General features: G+C 37.2%; 1 protein-coding gene across 4 annotated transcripts in view; it reads left to right on the top strand.

Moving 5' to 3' along the window:
* The window catches only part of PIK3CB (phosphatidylinositol-4,5-bisphosphate 3-kinase catalytic subunit beta), a 184,630-nt gene that overhangs the window by 125,348 nt on the left and 47,104 nt on the right, over nucleotides 1-12,178 (top strand). For all 4 annotated transcript variants that reach the window (XM_087870221.1, XM_045791870.2, XM_045791871.2 and 1 more), the window contains one exon: nucleotides 10,018-10,206. In XM_087870221.1, the coding sequence (XP_087726347.1) occupies nucleotides 10,018-10,206 (189 nt within the window). The remainder of the gene's footprint in view (nucleotides 1-10,017; nucleotides 10,207-12,178) is intronic.

Raw genomic sequence — 12,178 nt, 5'->3', positions numbered from 1 at the left:
GTCATTTCAATAGTCTTCACGGCATCTTCACCAGCGGTATATTCCATCTCAAGAAACCATTTTCTTGCTCATCCATAAGAAGCAAGTCCTCGTCATTCAAGTTTTATTGTGAGATTGCAGCAATTCAGTCACATCTTCAGGCTTCACTTCTAATTCTAGTTCTCTTGCTGTTTTCACCGTATCTGCAGTTACTGAATTCTTTTTTTTTTTTTTTTAAAGATTTTATTTATTTATTCGACAGAGACAGAGACAGCCAGCGAGAGAGGGAACACAAGCAGGGGGAGTGGGAGAGGAAGAAGCAGGCTCATAGTGAAGGAGCCTGATGTGGGGCTTGATCCCATAACGCCGGGATCACGCCCTGAGCCGAAGGCAGGCGCTTAACCGATGTGCCACCCAGGTGCCCCTGCAGTTACTGAATTCTTGAACCACTCAAAGTCATCTGTGAGGGTTGGAATCATCTCCTTCCAATCTCCTTGTTAATGTTGATATTTTGACCTCTTCCATGAATCATGAATGTTCTTAGTGGCATCTAGAATGATGAATCCTTTCCAGAAGGTTTTCAGTTTACTTTGCCAGACCCGTCAGAGGAATCACTCTCTATTGCACCTTTGATCTTATGAAATGTATTTCCTAAATAATGAGATTTGAAAGTCAGAATTACTCCTTGATCCATGGGCTGCAGAATGGATGTTGCATTAGCAGGCACGAAAACAACATCAGTCTCATTGTACATCTCTATCAGAGCTCCTAGGTGATTAGGTACATTGTCAGCACTAATGTTTTGAAAATAATCTTTTTTTTATGACCAGTGTGTCTCAATAGTGAGTGTAAAATATTCAGTAAACCATGTTGTAAACAGATGTGCTGCCATCAGACTTTGTTGTTCCATATATAGAACAAAAGCAGAATAATAGATTTAGCATAATTCTTAAGTGTCCTAGGATTTTGGAATGGTCACTGAACACTGGCTTCACCTTGAAGTCACCAGCTGTATTAATCCCCCAAAAGAGAGTCAGTTTGTTCTTTGAAGCTTTGAAGCCAGGCATTGACTTCGGCTCTGTAGCTGTGAAAGTCATAGATAGCATTCTCTTCTAATATAAAGCTATTTCGTCCACATCAAAAAGCTGTTGTTTAGTGTAGCCACCTTCATTAATGATCTTAGCTAGATTTTCTGGGCAACCTCCTGCAGCTTCTGTAGCAACACTTGCTTCTTGCATTTTTATGTTATGGAGATAGCTTCTTTCCGTAAACCTCTTAAACCAACCTCTGTTAGCTTCAGACTGTTCTTCTGCAGCTTCCTCACCTCTCTCAGACTTCATGGAATTCAAGAGAGTTAGGGCCTTGTTTGCATTAGGATTTGGCTTAAGGGAATGGTGTGGCTGGTTTGATCTTTTATCTAGACTACAAACACTTTCTCCATATCAGCATTAAGTCTGTTTTGCTTTCCTGTCATTAATGTGTTCACTGGAGTCGCACTTTTAATTTCCTTCAAGAACTTTTCCTCTGCATTCACCATTTGGCTAATTTTTTGGCACAAGAGGCCTAGCTTTTGCCTGTCTTAGCTTTCGACGTGCCTTCTTACTAAGCTGTATCATTTCCAGCTTTTGATTAAAAGTGTGAGACATGGAACTCTTCCATTCACTCTAACACTTAGAAGCCATTGTAGGGTTATTAATTGGCTTAATATTAATATTGTTGTGTCTTAGAGAACGAGGAAGTCCTAGGAGAGGGAGAGAGATGGAACAGCAGATTGGTGGAACAGTCAGAATGGATACAACATTTATTGATTAAGTTTGCCATCTTCTGTGGTATGGTTCATGGCACCCCAAAAGAATTAATGGTAGTAACAGCAAAGATCACTGACCACCAGTCACCATGACAAATATAATACTAATGCGAAAGTTTGAAATATTGAGAGAATTACTAAAATGAGACATAGAGACACTTAGTGAGCAAATGCTGTTGGAAGAATGGCGCTGATAGACTTGCTTGATGAGGATTGCCACAAACCTTCAATTTGTAAAAAATACAGCACGGTATCTGTGAAGTAAAATAAGCCTGTGCTAAAACAGATAATTACAGTTTTAGGTTTCAGAGATAATAGTTATATAAGGATATCTTCATTCTAGTTCCTATTTTTGTTACCCTTTATATATTTAGTCTTTATACTGATCCCCAAACATCAGAAGGGTAACCGGTAACTTAATTTTTACTATTTCTCTTATGCTTTACTGCTACCTTACCCAAGTCAGAAGGTTCCCTTCTTAACTAAGGATGCAGTATTCTGGCCCAAGTTTGATATGCCTTTTTTTTAAAAAAAAATTGGGGGCATAGTACAATTAATAAATTGTGAAACTGAAAATTAAAATTATTCCTATAACTGCCATCTACTTTTTATCCTCAGAGATAACTGTGTCAGCAGTTTAGCTTATAGGTACTAATCCTAATGCAATGTATGTATTTACATACATATATTCTTTTTTAAAAAAATAAAAGAGATCTTTATAGTTTCTCCCTTTTTAGTTTAATGCGTTTTGTGGGTCTTGTCTCTTTCAGAGGTCCATTTCTCTATTTATTTTTAAAAGACTTACTTATTTGAGAGAGAGAGAGAGAGTGAGAGTGTGAACAGAGGGAGAGGCAGTGGGAGAGGAAGAGAAATTCTCAAGAAGTCTCCCCCTTGAGTGCAGAGCCCCCACCCAGAGCTTGATCCCAAGACTCTGAGATCATGACCTGAGCCAAAATCAAGAGTCAGTCGCTTAACTGACTGAGCCATCCAGGCACTCCCCCACTTCTCTCTTTTTAAAGCTTTTTCAACATTCTGTGGCATTATTAGCAGCTATTAGTTATTAAACATACATATTCCTGTTGTTTTTGCTAATTTCCAGTTATTCTTTTTTTTTTTTTTAAAGATTTTATTTATTTATGTGACAGAGAGACAGCCAGCGAGAGAGGGAACACAAGCAGGGGGAGTGGGAGAGGAAGAAGCAGGCTCCTAGCGGAGGAGCCTGATGTGGGACTCCGTCCCAGCATGCTGGGATCACGCCCTGAGCCGAAGGCAGACGCTTAACGACTGCGCTACCCAGGCGCCCCTCCAGTTATTCTTTACGAATATTTTATAGATACTTCTTTAAACATGTATTTTGTGTTTTTTAAAAAATATCTATCTTATCTATCTATCTATGTATCTATGTATCTATCTATCTATCTGTAGGCTCTATGCCCAGTGTGGGGCTTGAACTCACAACCCCGAGACCAAGAGTCTCATGCTCCACTGACTGAAACAGCCAGATGCCCCTACATACTTGTATTTTATAAGGTGGATTCTTAGAAGTGAAATTGTTAGATCAAAAGTATCCCTTTTTTAAAATAAGAATTCTGCCAAATTGCGTACCTTAGAATACCTTAAAATTTATAACCCTAGCCACACCGTGGAAGAGTTAGTACCATTTTGCATATCTGCCAACCCTTTTACTATTTTTTTTTAACACTTTTAGTATTTTAATCCATTGGGGGAAAAATGGTGTCACACTACTTGCATTTTTTTAAAGATTTTATTTGTTTGTCAGAGAGAGAGAACGCATACAAGCAGGGAGAGCGGCAGGCAGAGGGAGAAGCAGGTTCCCCATTGAGCAAAGAGCCCGATGCTGGACTCAAACTAATGCTGCTATGAACTTGAATATACAAATATCTTTTTAAGACCCTGCTTTCAATTCTTTTAGATATATACCGAGAAGTGGAATTGCTGAATCATACTGTAGTTCTCTTTTTAATTTTTTAAAGAACTGCTGTACTGTTTTCCATGATAGCTGTACCATTTTACATTCCCACCAGCTACAAAAGCAATGTTTTTCACATCCTTGCCATCACTTTTGTGTTTTTTTGATAGTAGCCATCCTAATAGGTGTTGGTATTTTTCAAAATAGATGTTTGCCGAGGGTGTTGGGTCTGTGGAATAGGGAAAGTGTGATCCTTGTGAATTACATTTATAGAATTGGCAGCTTTTATCTTCTTATCTAGTGGTTCTCACCCTGAGGCTAATTTACCCTCTGTGGGCCATTTGGCATCGTCTAGAGGTTTTCTTCGTTTTCACAACTCAAGGGATGGGGGTGTTCTGGCATGTAGTGGGTAGAGTTAAGGGGTCTGCTAAATGTCTACAATGTACAGGACCATCCTCCTACAACAAAATAATAATAGTACTGAGGTTTAGAAACCCTGCTGTAATCTAAAACATCTCTGTTATAATTTTATCTTATTTTCTTACTGTGGAAACTCAGGCATTAAATTTTAATGGTTGGCTTTGGAGAGTGCAGATGTAATGACTCAAGCCATTAGTTACAAGTCCTAGAAATCTACCTAGGAAGTTTTCTTAGGAAAATGATTTGGAGCTTTTACAGCCCTCAGTTTTAGGGAAGGAAATATCAAACATTTAAAAAAATTCTTCAACTTAACTGAAAATTTGCAGGAAGTATACAAAGAACTCCCATATAGCCTTCCTTCAGCTTCCCCAGCTGTTAACATTTTGGCACATTTGTTTTCGTTTGTTTTGTTTTTTAAAATATTTTATTTATTCATTTGACAGAGAGCCACAAGCAGGGCGAACAGCAGATAGAGGGAGAGGGAGAAGCAGACTCCCCGCTAATCAGGGAGCCTGATACGGGGCTAGATCTCAGGACCCCTGATTATGCCTGAGCGGGGGGCAGATGGTTGACCGACTGAGCCGCCCAGGCACCCTAGGCAAGATATTGCAAGTGGTTGAAAAGTTTGATGTGAAACAGGATGGTTAGTCTTAAAATAGGCCCACAAAATACTTCTTGTTAACTTTAGACCAGAAAAACCTCGTAGACACTATACTAATCAAGTGATAAAAATTAACATCAATAGTAATGGGACAAATTAACATTATTTGCCTCCTGATAAAATATAGTAAGAGGAACACGCCACCACTTCAATGTAGTCATACTAAAAATACATAGCTGGAATCTGATTATGACAAAACATTAGGCAAATACATATTGAGTAACATTCTATAAAGTAATTGACCTGTATTCTTACAAAATGTCAGGGTCAGTGAAGGTAAGGAAAGACTGAGGAACTGCTTTAGAATGAAGAAAACTAGCGATAAATGACAACAAAATGCAACAATTAATCTGGGTTGGATCCTGGACCTATAACAAACATTATTTAGAAAACTGGAAAAATTGGGGCGCCTGGGTGGCACAGCGGTTAAGCGTCTGCCTTTGGCTCAGGGCGTGATCCTGGCGTTCTGGGATCGAGCCCCACATCAGGCTCCTCCGCCATGAGCCTGCTTCTTCCTCTCCCGCTCCCCCTGCTTGTGTTCCCTCTTTCACTGGTTGTCTCTGTCTCTGTTAAATAAATAAATAAAATCTTTCAAAAAAAAAAAAACTGGAAAAATTGAATGGAATGTGTGAATTAGACAATAGAACTGTATCAATATTATTTTCCTGATTTTTATGAACAGATTCTGATTAAGTATGAGAATGTCCTTGTTGTTTAGGAAATATACACTGAAGAATTAAGGAGTAATTCTGGGGGTGTCAGTTTGTCCCACCAGCCCCAACTGCTCGGCTTGCCTCATCCCCAGTTATGTGTTGATCAAGTACAAGTCTGGCCAACACATAGTTAATTCTGTCCTCAGCAGGCATACTGGTAACATGCTGTGTAAGTTTAAATGTGACCAATGAGGGGCGCCTGGGTTGCTCAGTTGTTTAAGTGTCTGCCTTTGGCTCTGGTCATGATCCCAGGGTCCTGGAGTCAAGTGCTGTGTTGGTTTCTCTGCTCAGCAGGGAGCCTGCTTCTCCCTCTCCCTCTGCCTGCTGCTCCCCCTGCTTGTGCTTTCTCTCTCTGCCAAAGAAATAAATAAAATCTTAAAAAAAAAAAAATATGACTGTGAGTTTTCCAGCCTTTCATCGCCCTCCCATGACACCAAATACCATATCCCCCATTTAGAAGGGGAAAATGACCACAGTCGTTTTTTGATGTGCTTATAGCAAAGTACACTTGCTTTGTTTTGTTTTAGTTCATAATCACTATTACACCATAATATGTGTGTGATTTTGAAAAATCTAAACAAAGAAAAATAGAGAATATGAGTGTTAGTCTTCATTGCTTTCTACCATTATTTTAGTTCAAGCATTGGAACAGGTGTATAAATTCACCATTTACCCTGTGCAGTCTAAGTTTTCATTACTGATTATTTGGGGTTTTGCAAAAGAATGTAAGATTCTGTGTTTTCTTTGGGCTTCCTGCCACATTTCTGGTAGTTGTTTATTTTTACCTTGGCTTTATTCAGTGCTGTGCTATTCATAGCTTAGTAAACAGTCTTAGTACAATTATACAGCTAACCCCCTGCCCTCCCCTCTTAGTTTACTCCTAGGTCTTCAGGATATTTACTTACAGTAGGTCTGTAGAGTCAGATTTTGATTCACAAAATTACAGTAGGGTTTGCTAGCTTTTTGCACTGTTTAACTTAATAGTCTGTTTCTCTGACATGAACAATTTAGACTCTGTGTTTTTTGCAGTAACAGGTTTCATTTTAAGAAGTGTAAGTGTAGGAGTTTGATTTTCAAATTCTGATGACTTGTGATGGTAACTTTTCAGAGAAACCCAGTCAAGCCTGTAAAATAAAGCATACCCTTTTTAGGTTGAGGATCTGAATATAAAACCACTGTAATCATAAATGTCTTTTGCATGTGTGTGTATGTATGTTTAAAATAAGATTTTATTTTTTAAAGACCAGTTTTAGGATGACAACAAAATTGGGAGGAAGGTGCAGAGATTTCCCCTATATCCCTGTCCCTTCACATGCATATCCCTTTCCCATTATCAACACTCACCAGAGCAGTACATTTCGTTACCAAGAACAAACCTACATTGACACATCACAATCACCTAAAGTCCATAGTTTACCTTCAGTTTCATTCTTGGTGTTGTGTGTTTTGTGGGTTTGGACAAATGTATAATGATACCTGTTTATCATTATCATATCATACAGAGTGTTTTTACTGTCCTGCAAATCCTGTGCTCTGCCTATTCATTTCCCCACCCTACCCCTGGCAACCACTGATCTTTTTATTTTCTTCATAGTTTGACCTTTTCCAGATCTATAATTTAGAATCTTACAGTATGTAGTGTTTTCAAACTGGCTTCTTTCCCTTAGTAGTATGCATTTAAAATGGTTCCTCCATGTCTTTGTGGCATGAAAGCTCATTTCCTATTAGTGATAAATAATACTCCGTTGTCTGGATGTATTATAGTTATCCATTTACCCACTGAACGGTATCTTGGTTGTTTCTAAGTTTTGACAGTTTCGAATAAAACTGCTATAAACATCTGTGTGCAGGTTTTTTGTGGGCATAAGTTTTCAACTCCTTTTGGTAAATACCAAGGAGGGTGACTACTGGATTGTATGGTAAGAGTATGTTTAGTTTGTAAGAAACTGCCAGACTGCCTTCCTATGTGGTTGTAGTATTTTACATTCCCACAACCAGTGAATAAGGGTAGTTCTACACCCTTGACAGCATTTGATGTTGTCATTGTTCTGGATTTTGGCCAGGTGTGTAGTCTTACCTCACTTTTGTTTTAATTTGCATTTCCCTGATGACATATGATTTTAAGCATCTTTTCATTTGCTCATTTGCTGTGTCTGTATCTTATTTGGTGAGGTGTCTTTTCAGGTCTTTGACTCATATTTTAGTTTGACGGGTTATTTTCTAATAGTTTTTAAAGTTCTTTGGGTATTTCGGATAACAATCCTTTATCAGAAAAGTCTTAGTGCAGATATTTTCTCCCAGTCTGTAGCTTGTCTTTTCATTCTTTCGACAGTGTCTTTCACAGAGCAGTTAATTTTAAATTTAGTGAAGTCTAGTTTATTAATTCTTTTATTGATGAATCATGCATTTGGTGTTACATGTAAAAAGTCATTGCCAAACCCCAGATCATCTAGGTTTTCTTTTATGTTATCTTCTAGGAGTTTTGTAGTTGGTTTTTTTTTCTTTTTTAAGATTTTATTTGTTTATTTGACAGAGAGAGACAGCGAGAGAGGGCACACAGCAGGGAGAGTAGTAGAGGGAGAAGCAGGCTACCCACCGAGCAGGGAGCCCGATGCAGGGCTCGATCCCAGAACCCTGGGATCATGACCTGAGCTAAAGGCAGACGCTTAACAACTGAGCCACCCAGGCGCCCCGGGAGTTTTATAGTTTTATATTTCACATTTTTTTACTAAGTTGGGTAGTGTCAGTCCTTCACCTTTTTCTTCTTCAATATTGTGTTGGCTGTTCTGGGTCTTTTGCCTCTCTGTATAACTTTAGAATCAGTTTGTCCATATCTATAGAATTTTGATTGGGTTTGCATTGAATCTGTTGATGACATTAGAAGAGCTGACATTTTGGACAATATTGAATCTTCCAATTTGTGAACATGGAATATCTCTCTGTTTATTTAGTTATTTGATTTCTTTCATCAGAGATCTATAATTTTCATTGTATAGATTTTGTACATATTTTGTTTTATACCTAAGTTTTTATATTTTTGGGTGCTAATGTAAGTGATATTAGATTTTTAATTTCAAATACCACTTGTTTACTGCTGATATATGGGAAAGCAATTTACTTTTGTTTACTCAGCTTGTGTCCTACAATCTTGCTTTAATTATGCATTGGTTACAATAATATTTTTATTGATTCTTTCAGATTTTCTACATAAGCAATTTTGTCTGTGTAGATAATCATAATCCCCATTCTTTTATACATAAATATTATTTTGAATCTCCTTATTTTAGAAAATTAGTATGACTATTCTAATGCTTATGAAATTTCAGTTAAAAACATCAAGTACAAAATTACATAATAGAATATAATTTTTACAGAATCTTGTCAGATAATTCTGGAGAGTTTTTTTTTTTTTTTTAAAGATTTTATTTAAGAGAGAGAGTGCACAAGTGTGCACATGAGCAGTGTAGAGGAAGAAGGAGAGAGAATCTCAAGCACACTCTGTGTGGAGCAGGGAGCCCAACACAAGGCTTGATCTCATGACCCTGAGATCATGACCTGAGCCGAAACCAGGAGTCCATCCTTCAACTGACTGAGCCACCCAGGTGTCCCTGTTTTGGTTTTGTTTTGTTTTTAATGTATTTTGGCCTAAATGGTAGAGTTCTCCTTTCAGCATGGGGAAATGAATCTCTTTTTTTAAATGTTACTACAATTCAGAGTCTAGATCCAAAAAATAGCTTGTGCCATCTTCATTATTTTAGCATATTCTTGTATGGATTGGGAAAGAAAATGGGATAATGGTATTTGTTTCATAAATAGTTTTATCCACGTTTCAGTTCTTAATCTAAATAGTTTTGATGCCTCTGAACCAACAAGACACTTACACTTTTATTTATTTTTTTACCCTTTGTATGTTTGGGGAAGCCCGGGTGGCTCAGTTGGTTAAGCGTCTGCCTTTGGCTCAGGTCATGATCCCAGGGACCTGGGATTGAGTCCAGCACAGGCTCCTTGCTCAGCCGGAGTCTCCTTCTCCCTCTGCCTGCCGCTACCCCTGCGTCTGCTCTTTCTCTCTCTCTGACAAATAAGTAAAATCTTAAAAGAAAATAAACTTCATATGTTTGGTTTATCTTTGTTGATATGTTTGTTTATAGAAATTGAAAATTAAAATGGAAGGATAGAAAGAAATTCCTTTTAAATAATAAAGGACTTTTCAATCCAAATTGCAATTCTGCCACCTAGTGTTTGCACATGGATTTTTAAAGAAACAGGAAGGGGAAACCCCGTTTTTAAAACTTTGAAAATAACTTTCTTTCATCTTTAGTTTACAAATTTAATATGTTGTCAACCTATAAAAAGGGCATCCATCTTTATTAATCTTTTTAAGGAATTAAATCTTTAGTATATTAAAGCTTATAAATTGTTTATAAATTTATTGTATATGAATTTGCTAAGTGCCAGTGATGTTCGTAGAATTAAGTTATGTAATGAATGAGTAATTTTACTTTCTTAGAGTCGAGGTGGAAAAAAGTTTCTTGCTGTACTGAAAGAAATCTTGGACAGGGATCCCTTGTCTCAGTTGTGTGAGAATGAAATGGATCTTATTTGGACTTTGCGACAAGATTGCAGAGAGAATTTCCCACAGTCACTGCCAAAATTACTGCTGTCAATCAAGTGGAATAAACTTGAGGATGTTGCTCAGGTAACAAAATATAATTTTTCTAATTCTTTTTGGGGGCATATATTACATTGTTGATTTCATGTAAATTGTCTTTTCTTATATAGGGATATCTTCGTAAGTTGGTTAATTTTCTTTCAGAGAAATTTTCAGTTTTTAAACTCTTACATATACTCCAAATGATAGACTAGAAAGTTTAAGATTTTAAAATCCCTGATTCTAGGTAGGTTTTCTATATCTTTCACTAAGAACAATTAAAACATTGCTTTTGGTGTAATCATCTGTAATTACTGCCTGCATGTGGTAGGTTCTGGATTATTTCTAACAGTTTCATCAGTGACCTCCAAAGTTTTAATCTTAAAATGACTTTAATCTTTGCGTTGACTGTTCTAAAATGAATATGTATTGTTTGAAAATTACCTCTATTTCTAGAAGCTAATATTTTAGAGCATAAACCTTTTAGATCAGTTTTTAGCATTCATTTTAGTTGGGCAGTGTTGATGAATGCCTTTAGGCAGAATAAAGAAAGAAAAAAAATTGTTCCAAAAAGCCACCAAATTTTAGCTCCTTGATTTAATTTTCAGAATCCTCTCAAAAAGCACTGGCTGGCATTGGGGTGCCTGGGTGGCTCAGTTGTTAAGCATGTGCCACGGCTCAAGTCATGATCCCAGGGTCCTGGGATCCGAGCCCCATGTCAGGCTCCCTGCCCAGCGGGAAGCCTGCTTCTCCCTGTCCCACTCCCCCTGCTTGTGCACTCCCTCTGCTTGTGCATTCCCCCTGCTTGTGTTCCCTCTCTCGCTGTCTCTCTCTCTCTCTCTAATAAATACAATCTTAAAAAAAAAAAGCACTGGCATTTATTAAATTCAGTTGGTTATCAATGCTCTACAGAAAGATCCTTGAAATGGTTTTTTAATCAGAACAAATACATTTGGTATATTAACCTAATTTGTTCACCTTGCTTGTTTGAATTCAGCTGATCTTTTTAAAAATTTTCTGGTCTTAGCAAATCTATAATGACTTTTTAAAAATTAAAAAAAATTTTAATTCCAGTATAGTTAACACTATGTATAGTGTTATATTTGTTTCAGGTATAAAATCTATAATGACTTATTTAAATTTTCAAGAAATGCTTTTAATCATATGCATTTTTAAAATTTTTTTGATTTTATTATTTTACTTCTCTAAGTTTAGAAAGTACTTGTTTTGAGTTTATTTCTAGTATTTAACAATTTTTTGAATCATGCTACATAATTACATTATAATGTGCCTCATTTAAACTGTGTATACAAGTAGACCATATGAACATTACTTACTCTGAAAAGGAACTATTTCTGTATAGATTTTAGTTGTTTTGACATAGTTATCTTCTAACCACTTATTTATTTAAATTCAAGGTTAGTTTTCTGTGAACCCCCGTAATGGTAGAATATCAGCATTTTTAGTTGGCACGTTTGCCTGCTTCTAATGGAGAGTGTCCAGTTCTAACTGCTTATCCAAGAAATGCATCGTATTATTGTTTTGTATAGAATTAGAATAGAAGAAATTTCTTATTGTACTCTTGAAGGATATCTGAGAGAGAGGTTTCTTGTGTCAGCTGTCAGAAAACAGAATGAGGGGTGCCTGGGTGGCTTGGCTCAGTCGGTTAGCCACTGACTTGGTTTTGGCTCAGGTCATGATCTCATGGGTTTTGAGATTCACCAGGGCTTCAGCCTCCATGCTAAGTTGAGGAGTGGGCTTGAGGAGCCTCTCCCTCTGCCCCTCCCCCCACTAGCATGCATCCCTGTGCTCTCTCAAATCTTAAAAAAAAAAAAAAAAAAAAAAACCAATTTTTGCTTAATATTTCTTTCCTTTTTAAAAAAGATTTATTTATTTTAGAGAGAGAGAAAGTGCAAGTAGGGGAAGGGACAGACAGAGAGGGAGAAAGAGAATCCTAAGGGCAGAGCCTGATGCTGGGCTGGATCCCAGGACCCTGTGATCATGACCTGAGCCAAAATCA

The sequence above is a fragment of the Ursus americanus genome, chromosome 20, assembly GCF_024610735.1.
Source record: "Ursus americanus isolate L20-20 chromosome 20, mUrsAme1.1.p, whole genome shotgun sequence".
NCBI classification, from domain to species: domain Eukaryota; kingdom Metazoa; phylum Chordata; class Mammalia; order Carnivora; family Ursidae; genus Ursus; species Ursus americanus.
This window is presented reverse-complemented; position numbering and strand designations above follow the sequence as displayed.